At 30.1% G+C, this 22106-nt stretch overlaps 1 protein-coding gene and 1 pseudogene across 1 annotated transcript; one reads left to right on the top strand and one right to left on the bottom strand.

Annotated features, from left to right (window-relative positions):
* Positions 1 to 5305: 5305 nt before the first annotated feature.
* LOC148203466 (uncharacterized) lies at positions 5306 to 7885 on the top strand (annotated as a pseudogene).
* A 1870-nt stretch (positions 7886 to 9755) lies between these two features.
* Positions 9756 to 18764, bottom strand: LOC124831210 (homeobox protein knotted-1-like 2). The gene is made up of 5 exons (XM_047305129.2): positions 18540 to 18764; positions 18202 to 18333; positions 17924 to 18074; positions 10746 to 10975; positions 9756 to 9908 (listed from the first exon to the last, which is right to left on the bottom strand). Exons 1-5 carry the CDS (start codon positions 18726 to 18728, stop codon positions 9756 to 9758), a joined length of 855 nt encoding a protein of 284 aa, XP_047161085.1. The 5' UTR covers positions 18729 to 18764.
* Positions 18765 to 22106: the final 3342 nt, after the last annotated feature.

Below are 22106 nucleotides of genomic sequence, written 5' to 3'. Positions count from 1 at the left end.
TACCACCACTTCCACCCCCTCTAGGGTAGTAATGTTCTTTTAAGTACCTTTTTTATATTTATCAAATAAGGGGGGAAAATAAAAATGATAAACACTATTAGGTTCTCCAATTTAGGGGGTGTTAGGGGGAGTCTACCCTTTTTATTTTGTCAAACATTGAAAAACAATTTTATGACCATTTACTCTGATAGATCAACAATTTCATTTCATCTGATATTCATCATATCATCTCCTCTAATATTATTTTGTTCTTAAGTCATATTTGATCTTGTTAAATGTTTAAGGGAACATCACTCAAATTACTACTTTGATAGCTATAATATATAAACTATCTGAGATATATATCGTTTAGATTATGAAATGATTAAACGCTTTAAATTATATAAGAGATATAATTATGCTTTGAACAACAATGTCCAATTTTTCGAAATCCTTAAAATATATTTCGTTTAGGAATGTATTTGTTAAACATAAAAAAATGGAAGATTGTTAAGATAAGATTGTTTAGAGATATTAGACTTTCTAGTAACTCGAGTTTTGAAGTTTAACATAGAACACTTAATGAAATATTATTTAGTGAGTAAAGCGTCTAAAAGAAATGAATACTAAAACATCTTTTATAAATGCAAGGTAAACAATGACGTGCTTGTTAACAAAGTTAAACGGTATATGACAAAAAATCGCATCTAGAATAAGTAGTAGTAAACTCCGAATATTTATCAAATGACATACTACTTTAAAAGCACATACTCATGCTAAACGCTTGTACTACGAATCATGCCTAAACGCTCTCTAAACGCTCTCTAAACGTAAGAGCATTAAATGTATGAACGTACTATACTTCTATGTCTACTTTACTTTTGTTCTCTTCATCATAATGACAATAACAAACTTTATTCAAAAACTCTACACATGGATCAAAAAGATGTTAAGAGATAGTAAGACGTTCTGGGAATGTTTCCTTAAAGCTTTATGCTCTGTCTATAGTCGTACATGCTCTCACTGCTAAAGCAATGTTGCTCTTCCCAAAATGAAAAATGGTACAAATCTTCATACCCACACTAGTGCAAAATAGACTTTTTATAGCTTTTGTTTAAACCTATTGAAATTTATCAAGTATAGAAAATGATGTGGTGGCAAAATTGTAAATAAGGAAAACTTTTTACACGAGTTACACTAAAAAAAGGTATAAAATATAAATGATAAATAATTCTACACCAGTTACACTCAGAGCAGGTATAAAAAATAATTTTTACACCGATTACACTAAAAACCGGTGTGGATTCTGCACAACATCATTTCTTACTTTCGTTTCTCACTTTTGTTTCTCGCTTTTGTTTCTCACTTTCGTTTCACACTTTCGTTTCTCACTTTCTATGCCCGTCTTCTCTCACTTTTTCTCCTTTGCTTCACGTCTTTTCTTAGTTCTCTCTGGCGCGTCTTCTTCTCCTTTGCATTGAAGGTAGAGTTCCTATTGTCAAAGCCCTCGTGCTCTTGGTCGTGACTCCTCTAGAAGGGTTAGATCCTCTCTTTTGCTATGTTTGGGCAATTAGGGTTCCGCGACAACACAAGAATGAAGAAGGTGCATGATTAATATGATACTATGTTGGTGATTATGCGAGATTAAGAGGATGAAATGTGTTTTGGAAGGGTCTTTCATCGAAACTCAGTACCAAAGCTCATCTCTTAACTCACTTTTACATTGTGTGGAGGGCCTGAAGCCCGACGAGTTCATTGTGGTTAGCTTGTTATCTGCACGTAGGGTCCATGTGTACTTGTATAAATCAACAGTGATAATCAAATAAATGATGATATTCCAGTTTCCGATCTTTAATTCTTCCTTATTTTTCCTTTTATCGGCATCTTCAATTGTTGTTTAGTTGGGAATTTTAAATGTTACTTGTGCTTTACACTCGTAACAATTTTTGTTGTAATTTGGAAGTTATGTTATTACTTGGAGTGGGATATTCATCTTATCTGTATTTTCTCTATTTCTGACTTCACACTAACAAAATCTTGTTCTTTGTAGTATACATAATTTGGAATATTCGTATTACTCTTACATTTGGCCCAAGAAATGTATTTGGATAACAAGGATGAAGTTGCTTTTACACTTGACCTGCTTAGTAGATTGGTGTCCTTTAATACGGTAAGTTTACAAAGTTTAATTGACCTTTTTTTTTCCAATTTGGTTCTTTATAAGGACATAGCCACTGCATGATAATTGTTGCAAATCCAACAAAGTATAATTATGCCAAAAAATTTGCTTACAATAGAGTATCACACACTAGTTCACACATTATATTAGATTTTTTTTAATTGACTTTAACCTGTTCACAACCTTTTCATTTAATTAGGTGCCTCCCTCTATTCAATGCTTTAGCAAATATAGAACAATCATTTACAATACAATATGCAATATGTAATTCCTAGTTCAGTCAACACTACCAACCATTTAATTTGACTATCAATATTTCTTTACCAGTAAGATGGTTACAAAGATCTTTCCTTATATTTTTTCACACACAAACAAGTATTTATAGCAAAGTTAAGCCAAATTTTTTGTATCCTTTAGATCTTTTCACATATAAACATGCATAGGTAACCCTTGTTTTCTTTTCTTTATACGTCTCAGTTGCAAGTTAGCGACATAATTATTGACTCTGGTATGCAAAATAATGAGCAGTAAACATAGAAAATGGGATGTTACCATTAAGTTTTAAAGCATATATTAGATGTGTTAGATGATAAGAAAATAAACCCAAATCATATGAAGGTGCTTTGGTTTTTTGTATCAGATATAGCTTTATATGCATTATTAACTAATTAAATCATCGAAGTCTATTTTCCCTGGTAAAAGTTTAATATCTTTGTTGGATAGAAGCATGATGACTCATTTCAGTTTCCCTGTGTTACATTTCAGGAGCTTGAACATGCTATTTGCAAAGACTATTGGAACCAGAATCGGAGCCATTAAAGGAAGCAATTGCTTCTACATTCTACATGCACCACCCTATCTTGGACATGGTCTTCACTATTTTAATTGATATTTCCGTAATGATTCCTACCCTCACTACTTATGCTTTCACACTCAAAATTAAGATAATATCATATGTTTAAGGTTCATCTCCTGATTAATTTCCATACTTTAACTATTGAATGTATTTGGTGACTTTATGCACCATTCTCATGACAGGTTTCTAAACATAAAACCTTTCAAGGAAAGTCAATTATAGGAAGTCTTTCATAGTATCACAATCTTTCTTTCACCAAAAAATATAATGATCCTTCTATCAGAAGAGCCATAACAAACACCATCCAGGTCAGATTCTTCTAACAGTTCTCAAATCTTTCTTACTGAAACAATAATTATCGTTTACACAACCACTTGGTTGAATTTTTCTCTGCATTGAACTATGTTAAAAAATCACAAAAGCACACAACTAATTCAAGCCATTAATTTTATTTTACAACCACTCTTCCTATGCAGTTATTTTACTTCAATACAATATATCAAAATCTCTGTCCACGTAATTTTATTCACAAACCAGATACAGACTAGGAAGTGAAGCCCATAAGCATGAGTTGGAAAATATTTTTTTAAAAAGAAAACCAACTTTGAATTGCCATAGACAGGTATTCCATACCCTCTATTTTATTTTCTTTCTTCACTCGTCATCCATGACTCTTATAAAATCAGTATTGCAATTTAATGAGATGTATTTATTTTATTTTATTTTATTTTTTCTACCTGCTGCATTCCAAGTGTCAACCAATGCTCTAGAAAAGGAAGCATTTCATGACCTCTTTTCCTAATTGTTAAGTTTTGCTACAACCAGTTAAAGGGGCAATCACTCTATTTTCCCTTTTATATCCTTATTGAAAATTTATTTTCAAATGTTTTATCCCTTGTTAATTACTACACTTCTAAAACTTTATCATTAAAAAATCATTGACAAGTTCTCAATTCTGGAATTTCCGGAAAAGAGCTTTCCAAAACAGGGATAATAATAATCAACTTGCAGGACAAACATATATTGTCAATTTACATTTTTTTTAATTCTCCCCTTTGATATGAAAAAAGCCCCATCATCTTTGACTGAATTTTCAATGGATCATTAACTTGTACAATTAGTCAAGTTTTAACACGGAGGAAAAAATAATTCTAATGTATAAAATATCTTAACAACGAAGACCTGACAGTGAATAAATTTCTAGAGGTTAAAATATTATAAAATGTGAATTAATTAAATTAAATAAGAACAAGATTCCTTTGTTTTACTTGCAGATTTTGCTGTCAAGAAGCAAAGTCCTTAGTAACAGCCACATGACCAATAATCATGTACCATGAGTAAGAATTGATTTGTACATGCAATTTGTTGTGATATACATCCATTCTTCAATGAACAAGAACTAATGGACCAAAAATGCTAAAAAATTAATAATTGAATTAACGTATATGAAAAAACTAAAGCTAAAAAATAAAATGCAGTACAAAAAGTCCTCTATTTGATTAGTTAATGTGTAACAGAATCATCAAATTGATGATACAAGTACATTAAGATAAGACAAATAATTTTTCGAACACTTCAGCTACATGTTCCTTTTGTTTGGAACATTTTTGTGTGATTATAATAGGAGTTTTGCATTCTTACGCAATAGTTTTCATTTAGTTCATCTTTAGTTAATGTTAATAACATCCGTGATCTTTGTTGGCAAATTTGTACTTCCACTATTTGAGTATTCTGATTTAGTTAAAGCATAATTAATAATATTTCTTACTTTAACATTTTGTTCAAAAATGTTATATTCTTTTTAAGTGTACTTTTGGTTCTGGCTTAGTTACGCTAAGTATGCTAAGTATTATTACAAGTAGAGATTTATCATATATTATAATAATGCGAGAATTTTACATATACATCTATTTTTATTTTGTCATTCAAGTAGGTATAAATTTTCATGCCAATTATTAGAATAACAACCACGAAGGGGTTGATTTGTATTTTGTAACTTTTTTCTTGTTTTTGAAGACATTTTTAAACTGTAAGGATTCTTGACACCAATAAGCATTCTTTGCCCAAGCTATCAGGTATGGTTTGTTTTTTCTTTTTAAATTATATAATAATTATTAGGCTCCAAGTGTACTATTATAATTAACACCCTCTTATTATATGGGATAACTCTTCCCAATCAAAAACTCTCATTCATCTTGCTCTTTACCTTTTTTGTTTGAAATTAAAGGAAAAGAAAAAAATTGCATTTCTACTTTTGACTATTGTAGAGGTGGTTGCTTTTCCATATAACAATGGATCGGAGTTGGATAAATTTGATACGCACAACAAAGGAATATGAGAGTGGAGTAGAACAATTTATTGAATTTGTAAAGATGAATGTTCCAGACAATAATGGAAGATTCTATTGTCCATGTGTTAATTGTTTGAATGAGCGAAAACTACCAGCTGAAGTTATTCGAGAGCATGTTCTATGTGATGGATTCCTAAAGAGCTACACAATGTGGACATGGCATGGTGAATTAATAGACATGCCAAGTGTAAGTGACTCTCAGGTAGAAGCAGAATAAGTTGATTTAGAGATGGGTGATCGATTAGAGGACATGATACATGATGTCGGACCTGATTCCTTCCAACGCGCTCATCTGTATGACAACTTGTGTACTGATGCAGAAAAACCTTTACATCCAGAATGCACTAAGTATACTCGATTGTTGATAACGGTTGATTTTACGTGTTTTTGTGTATATATTTTGTGAATAAATCAACCCCTTCATAGCTTTTACCTTGTGTTATCCTCAAGTTTAGTGTGTTTTCTAGTTTCTTATATTTTATTTAGTATATGTTTGTTTTTACCTCTAATCTCTTTGTTTGAGTGTGTGAAATAAATGAATAGGAAGCAATTCTAGTGGAGGAAGACACACAATAAATCAAGGAACATGTTTTGGGACAATAAAAGATCAATTTGAAGCAAATACCCATGTTGGATGCCTTTGGAGCAAGCAGATCTGTAGAAAAAGTGGAAACGATGCAATGCTGAAAAATCAGGCCGGGCCCCCCTGGTTCAGGGGGCTGAGCGCCACCTGCACAGAAGTTGATTTCTGGTGTGCTCGAGCTGGGCGCCCCAGGAAGTGGGGCCGGGTGCCAGTTTCTGCGCACCTGTCGTGCCCGGGCGCCCAAGGAAGGGGGCTGGGAGCCAGTCTTCGCACAACTTTCACGCCGGGCGCCCAGGAAGGGGGCTGAGCGCGGATGGTGCTGATGTGTCAAAATGGGTTATTTAAACATGGGTCTCGCGATTTTGAGGTATTATTCTCCTCCTATACTTCATTCTTCACCTAGAGAGATTGGGAGAGGCCCTTGGAGGGTGTTTGGGGTGTTGGGAAGCTCTCCCACTCCTCCTTGGGTCTTCAACCTTCATCAATGGTGATTTTGCCCCTTTTGGGTTGAGGAAGAAGATGGGTCCCGAATTGGAGATGGAGATGCGAAGGGGAAGCGCAATTGGAGCATGGAGCAGCTGCAAAGAACCTTGGGAAAGGCTATGCACACTTCTATGGTTTCAATTTCTTCCTTATCTCTTCAATTTTGTAGAACCTTAAGTGCTCCACCATGGAGGGCTTTTCCTATTTATTGAGATTAGTTGTAAAACATGGAATTCTTATGTATTTTGTGATGTTAATGATATATGTTGTTCCAATTCATGTTAGTATTCAATTTCTATGCTTAATGCTTGCTTTGGATTGATCACCCATGCATGAATTTTGGTTCTTGATGTATTGAGAAATATGAATTGAACCTAGAACTGAAATTGAACACCTATTGGATGGAATTGAGATGTTTGTGAATGCATGAGAATGAAATGGATGAATTCTAGTCTTAACAAATTGTAAATATTCTATGTTAAATTCCTTGCACATCAACTGTTTGATAAAATACCAAAAAGAGTTTCTTGTGTTTTTTTGTACACTTTGACATCTAATTGAGTTATAAAAGGAAGAATTGTCATGTGTTGCACAAGTCCCTTGGGAGAGAACGATATTTATCACTTGCTACGCTGCGACCGGTGCACTTGCCGTTGGTTTTGCAGCCAACAATTGTCAGCTGTGTTAAAATTCTTCAATGTGAAGGCAAGAAATGGGTGGACTGATAAAAGCTTCACAGAGTTGCTTGAGTTGTTGAGTGATATGCTTCTAGAAGGTAACACATTGCCAACACGTAATTATGATGCGAAGAAGATACTGTGTCCCATGGGTATGGAGTATAATAAAATTCATGCATGCCCAAACGATTGTATATTGTACAAGAGCGAGTTTGCCAAGTTACACCAATGTCCACAATGTGGAGTATCACGATACAAACAAAAAGAGGGTGAGTCTGAATGTGACAGTAACAGTCCTCCTGCAAAAGTCTTATGGTATCTTCCTATTGTTCCACGGTTGAAACGCTTATTCAGTAACCTAAACAATGCAAAACTCATGAGATGGCATGCAGATGGATGTATAAGAGACGAAAATTTAAGGCATCCAGCAGATGCAATACAGTGGAAGCATATTGATTCCATGTTCCCTAATTTCTGTAAAGATTCAAGGAACATTAGGTTTGGACTTGCTACATATGGAATGAATCCATATGGCAACTTGAGCAGTAAACATCGCTCGTGGCCTGTGATGTTAGTGATTTACAATTTACCTTCGTGGTTGTGCATGAAACGCAAATATGTGATGTTATCCTTGATGATCTCGGGTTCAAGACAACCAGGAAACAATATTGATGTTTATTTAGCCCCATTAGTTGAAGATTTGAAAATGTTATGGGAGGAAGGTGTTGATATGTTTGAGTTGGGAATAAAGGCGAAGAGGTCCAAAAGTACCTCTTAGAGGCTTTTGTAAATGGAAAAAAGTAACTGTACTTAGCACCTTATTTGCAACAGTAAGTATATAATTTTTATTAATAAAATTATATTTATGTAAATGTTATTTAACACTATTATTGTTTGAATCTGTAGGGGTCACTGGCAATTGTTACTAATTTTTCCTCAACAATTTCTTGTAGTTCTCTTATGTTCATTGCATAAAAAACCTCGCACTTTGACAATTAAAAGTACACTAATATCGTAAGTTTTTTAATAATTTATTTATTGTGTACACATAACTAATTTTAGTAAGTTCCTTAGGACTCATTTCAATGTACATTTAACTTTATAGAGTTGTTGAGACATATTCAAGATTGCAGGGAACACATATTGTCTCTAGAAAGAAGTTGCAGTTCATTGCACCAACTGTAAGTAGTTAATCTTTCAAACTATAAATACAATTATAAATTTTATGATACTTTATAAATTTAACTTGTAGTGCTCACGTTAACCGGGAAGCTTTGAGTGCGAATATTATGTCATGAGGCACATGCAGAAAATTATATGCGCAAATGTCGTTGACTCATGGAATTTGGTAACGTGAACATTTTATAACTAAGATCTTAAGTCATTAATATTATAACTTGACTCAAACTATTCATTCTGTAGATATTTGATGACACGTCTCCAATGGAGCAACATATCATAAAGGATTTTCGGGAGCAGTGGGCTGCATTTTTTTTAAACATTTGTAAATGATTAGATGTTTTCAATATTACATTTTGAGTTTAGGAACTATTTTATGTGTAACTATGTTAGGTAAATATATTTAGAAACTTTGTTAGGTAAATATTACATTTTGATGTGTTAATAGAAACAATATTGATTATTTACATGTTATTGATTATTTAAACTGTATTCTGGGATTGAATTTTATGCAGGTAGGGATATGGATAGTAGCACATACAAATCCAATATTTTCAAAAAATAATGTCACTTTTTACACCGGTTAAAACCAGATCAGGTATAAAAAGTCTTGTTTTTTCACATCGGTTATAACAACATCGGGTATAAAAGTGAGCTTTTTTTATACTTGTTCTGGTGGCAATAGGTATTAAAAAATGAGTTTTTTAAAAAAGATAAACGCCTTTTTATACCTGATCCTATAATATCAGGTATAAATTTTATTCTTTTATACCTGTTAAAGACAGAATAGGTGTAAAAGGATAAACTTTTTATACCTATTCTAGAATTGGTGTAAATAACGAAAATTTTCTATACCCCCACTTCTACACCTACTCAAGAATTGGTATAAAAAGCCTTTTAAGCAGGTATACAAAACTTTTTTTACGTAGTGCCAAAGTCACGTACTCTTAAAGAATCCAGACAAAAAGAATGAATAAAAACTTAAATGAGAAAGCAAGATGTATGAAAATCTAGTCAGGACTACCTAAGGTATTTTAGACAGATGCAACAAACACAATAGCCTATCTTATAAATATAGGACCATTAGTCCCTTTATATTATCAATTTCCGGAAGAAGTATGGTCTAGAAATGAGGTAAATCTTTCACACTTGAAAATCTTTGATTGTGCTTCATATATTTTATTAAACTCTAATAATGGTTGAGATAAACTGGACCCTAAAGCCAAACAACGTTATTTCATTGCTTATCAATCTAACATGTATGACTATAGATTTTAGGATGACTAAACAAGGAAATTATCAAAAGTAGAAATGTTACTTTTAATGAAAACATGTTCAATAAAGACATGATTATAGAATTCGTAAATGGAAATAAATAGCTAAAACAAGTATGAGCACAAAACTCAAAACATTTTCCGATCAATCATCACTGTAATTTTATGGTGAACAAAGCAAAATTAGTGTCACTCTCACTCGTGCAAGGGTCCATAGAGTCCATCCAAAATTGTAACCTGCATTTCTTCTGATGCTTTCCAATGCCGTTTCCTTTGGTTTATAAACCAATTATTTACTTGCTTATGCTCCAAACCACTCCATTCAGCTAGGGCAACCTTATCAGCATCCTTCTCCATTCATATACTTTAATGTCAAAAACATAACTCACCCAAATCTTGCTTTTGCACAAATAATGCTTAATAATATATTATAGTATTTCAATGAACATCATTAATTGAAGACTTTGAATAAAAATGAGCTTCCAAAACTTTAGTCATGAAATTTGAGCTACTAAAAAAAACTTATTTTGACAAGTTTCATCCAAAAGCCCTCTCTAATAATCTGAACTAAATTAGTTTCATAAGCTCCTTGAAATTACACGTAACTTTTATATACTCATTCAAATTCTAATATATTTAGATAAAAATTTTCATGAATATTATTAAAAAAAAGGAAAAAATGAATAATTTTTTCATAAGAGTGTATATAAAACTCTTATATTAATTTATTTGTATCAACTATTTTTATTTACAAATACATTTTTTTTTCGTCACCTATAAATATCTATGTAAGAAATTCATTCAAACAAACTTTTTTTTAATCGATAATAACTAATAATAAAATTAAAGAATGAAATATTAAGAATTATATACAAAATTACCGAAGATAATGAGAAAATTTGGAACCTATTTCCTCTTTCCCTACTACTTATACAAAACCAAAATATTCCCAAACAAAAACTCTTATACTCGTTACTATTGATTAAAATTTATTAAAAGTAGTATAATTTCTTGACTTTTGTTTTTTACTTAATGAATTTTCTTATTTTATATATAGTTTTCAATAGGATGTTTTTGTTGATGGGTGTTCTTTGTTCTATATGCTTAATTTGAAAGCAAACTAGGTGTAGTACTTGGATTAAACATTAACACCATCTATGCTTAGGAGAAAAGATATTTAATTACCGTTGGGTATGGCCATTTAAAGTGAATATTCCACCATGCCAGTAAGATTTTCTTTGCTTCTTTTGGTAGCTTTTCTTTCTTCTTCTTTCTGGAAAATTCATGCTTCAGATTAGTAATGTAACCACTATATCTACTTAGAAGATTATCCTTCACCTCTTCAACTTCATATGTCTTCTTGCTTTCAATTCTCTTAATTCCCTCCTTGCTATCTTTCCCAGATGATCCACCAACTGTGACATGCAAAAACAATTATAAATTACTTGACAAAAACGGCACTTTCTGTATTTTTAAATAAATAAAATATTAAAAGAAATGAGAGACCAAATAATAAATAATATATTATTTCTGTATTATGCATAATTGTAGTATATTGATAGATGAAATGTGGATATATAGTGTTGTACTTTTTGAATTCACACACTATATATCAATATACTACAATATATCCACATTGGGATTGATCCATACAATATATCAATCCCAATTCATATTGTAATGTAAGGACATTTTGAATTATTATTGTATTTATTGTGTTGTACTTTTTTTTAAACGACTTGGAATACCAAGTACTCCATTTTAATTATGAAATGTCTTATTATTGCTGATTAAAAAAAAACCATAATAATTTCTTTATGCATATGTTACGTCATGATATAAGTAAATACATATGAAGTTAAAGTATCAACAAGCAAATTAAGACAAGATTTTGGCCAAAGTTATATTTTATTTGTTTGAAAGATATTAATAAATGGTTGGAAAGGAATTCTATCACCTTATTTATCATTTTATTATAAAAGAATAAAGTTTGTTTTTACATTTTATTTAACTTTATTTGCTCCATTCTCTCCTTGAAGACCAAAGATTGGAGTTCATTTGAAAAAAAATTTAAAGAGAGGATTTTTTTTTTCTTTCTATAGTATTAAATAAGAACTCGTTTTCGTTCTTTCCATTTCTTTATTTCTTTACTTAATTTTTTTTTGGTGCAAAAGGGGGAAAGAGTGCAAAGCAATGTTAATAGATATAGGAAATGAAAACAAAGAAAAGTGGAACATTTGATTAGAAATTACGAATAATTAGGAGAGATTTTATAAACAAAAGAAATTCCTTTCTTATTTAGTTCAAAGTAATAGGAGGAATTTTGAAATCAATTTGCTATTTATCATTGTAATTTAATATTTCAAAAGCATAATATTTTAGTGAAATTCGAATGTGTTTCAAACCCGAAATTCCTCCCCTCCCATTCTGAGCTAAACAATAAGTTTTAATGAATATTCCTTTTCTCCCTATTCCCACACCAAAGACTTCAAATAAACTTCAACAGTTCTTTAACAGCTTCCATCTAGCAGAAAATTGGTCAAAAACTGCTTTAATCAGTTTTAGTAAATTTGTAGTGACATAATAGTTTTATAAACTTTTATATATATATATATATATATATATATATATATATATATATTATTATATTATATTATATTTTTAGCAGTGAAAGAACTAAATAACTCTAAATGGACCATACAGATAGGCTTTTGTGGGAGTGTAAACTGACTAGAAAATAAAGAACTCCTAAAACAGATATTAAATAACCATCACACCTTCTTGTTCTTATTATTATTAATGAGTTAGTTAGTTATATACAAGCACATATCCTTATAAGTAAATAAAAAAGTTTTAATAGTTTTAGTAAAAAAATTGTATGGTTAAAAAATGAATTTTAAGTCTAACTCAACCTTACAAAATTAACTTGTAAAATAAGATTATACTCACTTATATACTTTAAATTGACTTTATCAACTTTCAACACGCATACATTTTGAGCATGAGACATCAATTAATAGTTTGATAATAGTCTAATAACAAATAAAGTAATAGACTTAATAAATAATAAAACTAAACATTAATAGATGATCGATCTTATAACAATTCCAATAACAAATGGAATAATAAACTCAAAACTCAACCTTATAAAACTATGGAAAGAACAATAAATTCAACCAACAACAAATTTCCTGAAGATAAATTCTGAATCATAGTTTTAATATTATGCTAAAAATTGAATTTTAAATTAAACTCAACCTTATAAAATCAGTTTATAAAATGATATTTACATCCACTTATACTTTAAATTTATCTTATATATAATGGACATGAAACTTTTAACATATATTCCTTATGTCAAATATAAAATTTTATAATTATAAAGATAAGTATTCACGTTCTTCCCATAAGTATAACTTCCATTGGAGTGGCTTTAATACTTAAAGATAAAAACAATTATTTAAATTCAAGTGTAGTAATAAATAGTTTTTCTTAATATTATTTTTCTATTTTGAAAGAAGGTTACTTTGTTTAATATTAAAAAGAATCTATAACCTTAAGTTAGAATAGTTTTTATATATTAAGTGTTCATCTCATACATATGATAAAAGCACATATATATAAAGGCATTAACAGATATATAAAGTTTGATGTGTGTTCATTATAACTGGATAATCCAGCGTAACTAACTCTTTCCACGTTTGTGTCGTTTATTTTCATCCAAATCCACAGTCTAGAGATCCAGCAAACATAAGAAAGCAACTTTATCCTGGTTTACTCAAAATAGCCAACGAATGAGCACATGTCGTATAAAGTACTATGAATCCTCGTTCTGTGAAGGCATTACTATAATAAAATCTAGGACAACCCGAAGGGTTCAAGTACAAAAGGCTCAGTTCACAGCAATTTGAAATAGGGTTATAATGGATAGCCTCAAAAGCAGAGGTTATTAAAGAAAACAAAAGGGAAGAGAAGGGAGTGGATTTCTAAGGAAACGATAAGATCAGTGTATGTAACATGCAACCACACCACTACTTGGGACAGAATCTTCATCATAAACATCAAAGACAAGACACACCTGACCATATCCATATTAATTATACCTCTTTCAAGTTGCCTCCAAACTGTTCCACTTCAGTACTTTAAAACCTCTTTTGCATCGAATAATATATGTCGTTTGACCAAAGCTAGGGATATGGAGGAAGAGGAACAATAACAGTAATATATATCTTTGTAATTAGAGAATATATATGAGAAAGAATTTATATTCAGAAGATAACTCTTTAGGTGTGATCTGATGAAAAAAAAAAATAGGTTTTGTCCACTAATATCTGTGATGCAATTAATCTAATATATATTTTATTCATAAAATGCCTGAAGTACTCTATCATTTTGTCTTTTGTTTTGTATAGATTATATAAAATATAAAATATCTATAATATTCTCTGTTGTTTCATTATATATACAGATTCCAGAGGGAACAATATATATTTTGAATAATTTTTTGTAATGTTTCGGAGTTTGAAGAGATTATAAATATTGTATCAGAATACATGATTTGTTATGTGGAGATAATTTTGTTTTTGTAATATTACTGTTAGAGAATGAGAATCTAGGTTTCTAAGGTTGAGTCATCTCTAATGTCTTATTTTTTACTTTTTTGCCAAAATATATTTTTATAATTAGAGAATTTCTAACTTGTTATATTACTTTATTAGAAGTTTAAGGGTTTTCGTATTTTATAACTATTTGCTTAGAAAAAGTGAGAAATGGAGAAAAAGTGGAGAAATGTTTCTGAAATCAAAACCCTTTTGTGATAGCAGGATGCGATTTATGTTAATGTAAGAAAAGAGAAAAATCTAGGTTTAAGTATTATAAATCGTTTTTTCCTTTGGATATAAGTTCTATAATAATATTATTAAAGTATACAGACAAAACATGAAAAGGAGTACAGTTTGGTTTCCTCATTTTATTTTCTATTTCCAAGTATAAAAAATGAAAAGGGCAAAGCTCTGTCTATATTTTAAACACTATGAAAGATTTACAAAATCTTTAGAGAAAAGTTAGACGCAGGTCATCCTAGGAGGAGCGGGTCATGGATATAATAAGGTAATGAATGGTGATCTCACAATATATATATATATATATATATATATATATATATATATATATATATGTTTGAGATTTTATATCAACTTGTAGAAAACAAATTTTACCTTAATAAACTAGCATTGAATTAAACTTAAATTGTAATACATGTGTATTATAGGATCATAATCATTATAATCTATTAGTTGTGATTTGAGACTATTATATATAGAATTACTCATGTGAGATGAACTTGTCTTTGTCCAATAAAAAATGCACACTAGGGCTATCTAGGAGAGAAATATTTCTTGGATCAACATGACACAAATGTTTGTCTTTCATTATTCAGTTTAAGCTTTTTTATTTATTTGGTAAGGATAATCATTATGCTAATAAGTTAATTTTTATTTTATTTTTACACATAGAAAGAAGAATAAGTGATTTAGTTTCTTACCATCATTTATCTTTTAGATTTTTTCTTTAAATATGTATAGTTTGCTAATGTTTTATGCAGAAGTTTGGGAATCTCCATTTTTTTTATATTCTCTTATCTTTACTTTTATTTTTAATAATATTTTTTATGTAATAACAAATGATATATAGACTTTAAAATGTCAGCATAACTGAAATGTTTAAATTCATATTAATACTTAACATAAATCTATTTCAATATCATAATAAAAACTCTATTTGATTTATTTATAACATATTTGTCATTATTTTGTAAGACTTCATTCATTGTTGTTTTTGGTCAAATTAAACTTGATACCTATATGAATCTTTTTCAGTATAACGTAGGTTCTATTAGGAACTTTTGGGAAAGGATATTATATAATATATATATATATATATATATATATATATATATATATATATATATATAATATATATATATATATATTATATATATATAATATATATATATATATATTAGGTTAGTAAATTATACTTCAAACATTTTAAATATTCTTGTGGATAAAAAAATATGCTGGGACAAATCTCTAACCTTACTGCATGCATTTCTCGTTCTAAGAACTTATAGGAGCAGTTTTTAAGACTTACTACAGTTTTAAGAAGTTAAAGTTTCAATTCAATCCGATAATATTTCAAGTAAATTTCTCTATTAACTTTTATGCTATTAGCTACAAAATTATAATATAATCCATTTCCACAGTGATATTTTCTTCACACGCACTTAACATTTTTCTTTCATTTTGCAATCATTGCACTACATGCAGTAGTTCGTTTCATTTTACTCACTTTTCTTTTATCTCTTTTTATACTTCTTTAGGTTGATAAAGATGATATTGATAATTGGATAGTCCAATTTACACACCTATATGATTATACACCATTTAACTTTCCTATACTTTTTTTAAGATGAATGAAGGGAAGGAGAAGTGTATTTTTTTAAAGATGAATGAAAGGAGGAAGATGGAAGAGGAGAATCTAAAAAAAAAACATTTTTTCTTGATTTTCTTTGTAAATTATAAGTAGTAGGGTAGTTATAGATATTTATATAAATTACATCTTCTTAAGGTGTACATACTACTGAGTACAAATTAATAGGCGCATTTCATAAATACTATGGAATCTCATAATACATAAATAATGAGTAAGTTTTTTAGGAACTCCACTAATATAATTTCTCCATTTTCCGAGGATGAAGTCTCTCTGTATTTATATTTTGAGCAAGTGATGTTATAAGAAAGGGATACATAAGTTAAATAAGTGAATATAGAAAGATAAAGATTAATTTACTTGATCATATTCATGAAAGAAAATAAGCTGCAGAACACATAAAATTCTATTATCCTTCATTCTTACTAAATTAAAAAACCATTTATTTATTTGAAATATTTATTATCAATAAAGAGACTCGTTAATAACAAGAGTTCATGACTAAATAGACTGACATGAAATATCTTCCTCAACCTACTGAAAGAAACAGCAGCAGAAACAAAGTAAAGTGGTGGAATCGTATTTTTGTTTTAAAAAAACGTATATTTGAGAGATGGGTACTGTTTTATCCTAAAACAATAAAGAAAGTTATTTGTATATTAAAATCACATGATAAAAGAGTTTAAATTTCATTTTAATTGTATTTGAAATTTAATAATTGAACAATTGAGGTGATAGTTTTTTAAGTCAATGGTAAACATGAAAAATGTATAAATGCATATACGAGATTGACAAAAAAAATCTTAAATAAATAGTTTATCTTAAGTTTCAGATAACTTTATAAAGTAATATTACAAGTGAATATGTTTATACTTCATTAGAAGTCTTTTCTTCATTTTAAAGGTGTATCAGACACTGGTTTCTTGTACTACGTATTTATGGAAATTAATTCTAACAAATGATGGTTCAGACATTATGCATTCCTCCTTCACTGTAATTAGTTGAACGAAGAAATAATACCGGAAGGACTTCAACTTTGCGTCATGACATATATCAGTAATTATCATTATTTTTTCTACTTTAGACCCTTTTAATATAATTAAGATGTGGAAAAATGGACAACAAAATCCGTGATATTTAACTTACCATTATGTTTGAACCTGTAAATAGCTAATTTTATGGTCATTTTAGAATAATTATGTATTCATTATGTCTTTTTATCACCAAACAAAAACACATTATAAATAGTTCTATTTTTAGTTCTAAAAAATTAATTGGAGGTATGCAATTAATATGAGACAACTTGGCCTTTAGATTTAACTTTTATTAATATTTAACACATGTATAACTTACTTTATTCAATCAAGTAAATTTATAATAATTCACACATTCTATTCAGTCACCTAATAGACTCCTTTACCATACTGAATTAATTTTATATATATACTCATAATTTTTCAACCATTGTTTATTTTATGTTTGTATAATTAAAATGATTATCAAAGCAGACACAAACCACATGACTACAGTGGCTCCATGTGACTCAGCCAGTTACTCAAACATGCTTTAGGACCTTTTTAACTAACATGAACTTAATCTCTTATTATTTTATGAAGAGAATAGTATTATTTGTTCAAACATTTTTTGTTAACAAATCGTTTGTTATGTTATGAAGATGAATAAGACATAAAAACACAAAATTGATCAGTGAATTACTTTATATCTCCATGTACTAATCTCTTGTAAATGTTAATTAATAATCTCCCATATATTGTACTTGGTTGTGTACTAATCATATTTTAAAAGATGATCAGCACATGAAAACAAGAGCATGGTAAAATCCATTGAATTTATTGAAAAGACAAGAGAAAAACCTGCAGGTTGAGGAAGAGTGTTGTCTGAGACAGCAAGATCGTTGCAGATGGAGTGAAGCTGAGTTTCCATGTGGCTGAGGAACATGGTTGCCTCATTAAAGGGTCTTGAAAGATCTGATTTGTACTTCACCAGCAAATCGCAAAACGTTACCTTCAATAGGCACCAACAAACATAACAATAAGCTGAAGAAACATATTAGGGTTTGTGATTTACTTCTTGAGTATTTCAAGAAGAAAACATATATATATTATATATTTAGTTTGGGAAGGAAAGAGACCATGAAATTATCAAGTTCGGGATCAGCACCCAAGAAGCTATGATAAGATTTAGATTCAGATATCTGACACACCCCACTGTGCTCTTCTTTGATTCCTTCAAATAGGTCTGCCATATCTTGTGGTGCTCCAACCTGAAAATTGAAACACAAAAATCACTAATAAACATGAATAACATTAATTGCTGCACTAGAACTGATCAATGATGATTAATGATGTAGTTTTCAAAGAGGGGTTTTTAGTTGCCTAAAACACTCAATAATTTTACTGATACTTTTAAAATTGTTAGAAGCATATATACACATCATTCACATTTTGTAGTTATGTGTATGTGTATAACCTTGTGGCAATCGATGTAGGCATGGAGGAGGTGAGGAAATAGAGGGTGAGAAGCTACTTTATCACGAAGTGCTTTTGAAACATCCTCTTCCTTCCCAAAGACAGCCTTAGTCGGCGGAGGTGGAGCCATTGTTGTTGATTGGTCTGTGTAAGTTGCTGAATAGTAAAAGTTGTAGAGGCTGTTCTCCATTTCTTTTTATTTCTCAAAAGGAAAAACCAAGTTCATAGAGAAGACAAAGCCACTGCACAGCATATATATATATATATATATATATATATATAGAGAGAGAGAGAGAGAGAGAGAGAGAGAGAGGTAGAGAAGTAGAAAGAGTGGAGGAGGAGGTGAGAAATGAATACTTTGTATATTAAAAATGATGACTGCAGGTTATTATTTTTGTATTTTTATTCCTAATAATATAAGTTAATTAATTAAGTTGATTAAATATGTTTTTATTATGTTAAAATAATAAATATTTTCATGTCTTGTTGATTAATATGGTATGCGATATTATATATTATGTTATTATTTTGCAGGGTGCTATATTTACAGATTTAGGTTTGTGAGTATTCTCTGTTAGTATTTAATATTGTTTTCCAATTCTGTATTTGAGTTCTATCTATTTAATTTTTTTTACCGACAAAAAAATTGTCATATTATTTCTAATAGGATGATTTTTTTCTTCTTCTTTCATTCAACTTTTTTATTTTTATTTAATATAAAAAATTTATAATTGAATTTCTAACACACCACACATTGAGAATTTTTCCTCTAAATCCAAGTGTTTAGTATCACTCAACTATTGTTAAGTTCTTTGAGTGGAATACCAAGGAGAGTCAATACCAGATTGGGAATATTTGGATCCGATCACAAGTCAACCTATACAAGAGAATTCATTTTTTTAAAATCAAAATCTATAAATCTTTCTCTTTATATATTATTCATCTCACTCATTTTTTTTATTAAATATAAAATTTCTAATTCTATATTTAAATGCCTCACCATGAATATAACTTCTATATTTAAATGTTTCACCATTCATATTACATCAACTATTTGTCATGTGTACAGGATAAAGACTTATTAAATCAAAGATGATAAAAATAATTTCAAACTTCAAATTATGTTGTAACATTATTAAACTCAAGGAAACAAAACTGGCTTACCAATTTATAAACTAAAAACTATTTGTATTTAAAATAGTCTCTGTTATAAATAAAAAATTATATATAATTTGTGAATTAGACTTTACATTTGTCTTTAACATTAGTTATATCAAAGTTTTCGTTATAAAAAATAGACATAAGTCCATCATGGGAATGGATAGAGCTTAGGTATCATGTACCAAATTCTATCGAAATTCAAATGACAAATGCATAATCTATCGAATCCATATAAGATATAGAATCTATCAAGGATTCAACACATAAAAATCCTCCAAACACTACAAGAAATTCAGGCATTACCGAAGGGTTTTTACAGACGGCCTTTTGCCCTTCGGTAAAATTGCGTTTCCGACGGTCACAAAGATGATTACCGAAGGCCATGGTGAAATGCACTCATTACCGAAGGTTTTTTTTCCGAAGGTCTTTGAGCCCTCGGTATTGGCTTTAGTGAATTAACTTACCGAAGGATATATGACCCTCGGTAAGGTGCTCGTGTAATTAACCCCAGCGGACTTGGTTTCCCTCTGCTAACTTTCATTTTTCGAGCCAAAATATTGCGTTTCTTTCTTCGAACCCTAACCAGCATTCCCCCTTTGTCGGAGACATCAAACCCTCACCAGCTTTCTCGTTTCTTCCAGCCATCAAACCGTCACCAACATTGCCCAAATTTGGGAGGTTTTGTTGTCGGAGGTCGTCTCAGCCACCAACATTCCCCAACGTTCCGTGGTTGCAGGGGCTGCGTCACAAATTTGTTGTGGGTGCGTCAGGAGGGCTTCGTGGAGGAGGGCACAACGGTGAGGAGGGGCTTCGTGGTGCGTGGAAGAGGCAACAATCGAATAAAACCCAGCTGCTGGACTTGTCTGGCGTCGATATGTAAGTATCTTTACTCCTCATTTTTGCTATTTTTCATATTGTTTTCACTGTTATGCTTAATTTTTTAGCTTTGTGAATTTGTTCTGAACTTGTTCTAAACCATTTAACCATGGAAAATATTAGTTGGATGTCATATTTTAAAATTTTACTGTTCTTCCTATTTTAGCTTTAATTATGCTCATATGTTGTCTGTAAATGGTAGACATTGAAATAGTAATTATGGTCATATGTTGTGTGTAAAACAAACACTTGAAATAGTAATTTCATTCAGCTAATAGGACCCTTGCACCCTAGCATACCTAAGTTGTTTCCTTGTTAGGTTCTTTGCTTTGACATCCATAAAGATACATTACCCTATTATACCAATTGGAAGATGAATTCACCTTCCATATTCGGATTTGAAGACGCTGTCTTTAGTGTAGTGTGTGCTTTCTTCCTGCCAAAGAGTGAAAGTGTTCTTCATATAATAGTAGGGTTGGGCACCCTGGACTTAAAAAGGGACCTAAAGTTCAAAAATGAAGTCAATTAACAAGGGAGAGGGAGAGGATTGAGGAGCAAGTTCTAGGGGTGATGTGTGAGCTTTGTTAGCAAAGGGTAACAATGTTCTTTGACTTGGTCTGAACTGTTTTTTTATGGAGATGAAGGTTGTTGAGAGTAATTAGCTGATTAAATACAGAGATATAAATTATAATTAAGGTTTTTTCTTTTTGTTTTCTCTACGAATGAAGTTATATAACATTAAAAACAAATCAGCAAAACATGAAAATAGCTACTTTCATATTAGAAAAGAAAGAAAAAGTTAGGAGAGTGCATGTTCGTTGTTAAATCAAATATGCGTGAGAGTTTAGATTTAAGAGTGTGAATATATGCTGATTAGGGAAATATGAATATACATTTTCTGGCCCATCATAAATTCATAATGCATGTATTAGAAATTAGAGGTCATAATTTAGTTTGGCAAGAAATAAGGAAATTCCACCATGGCTGCCTCTGCAATTTCTTCCTAGGTTAATGGAGGTGTTTTATGCAGTAGTGTGAGTAACTAAGTAGTATATTCATTGTTTACTGTAGTGCTAAGAGCTTTGATTGGTCTGTGTATAATGGTAGTATTGACTTTCAATAACTAGAAAATTGCAATTTGAAAAGTGAATAGAATGATGTCATTGATATTTGAAAATAATATCGCAGATATTTCTAACATAGTGCAAGGGTATATGTAAGGAAATAAATCACTCCAATAATAAGAAATTATATCCTAATTATAAGCAGGTCTAGCTTCCTGGACAGACTCCTTTAAAGGTAGAATTTGGTATACTACAAATTTCCTCTACTTGATAAATGAGTTTAAACTTTGTCATGTAATATATGAGAAATACTAATTTATATAATATATATATATATATATATATATATATATATATATATATATATATATATATATATATATATATATATATATATATATATATATATTATATATATGTGTGTGTGTGTGTGTATGTATGTATATTATGCGGTTGTTAATATTCAG

This window comes from Vigna umbellata, chromosome 2, assembly GCF_029865625.1.
Source record: "Vigna umbellata cultivar VRB3 chromosome 2, Vumbellata_1.0, whole genome shotgun sequence".
Lineage (NCBI taxonomy): Eukaryota > Viridiplantae > Streptophyta > Magnoliopsida > Fabales > Fabaceae > Vigna > Vigna umbellata.
Note: the sequence above shows the minus strand (reverse complement) of the source record. Positions and strands in the feature narration are given on the sequence as shown.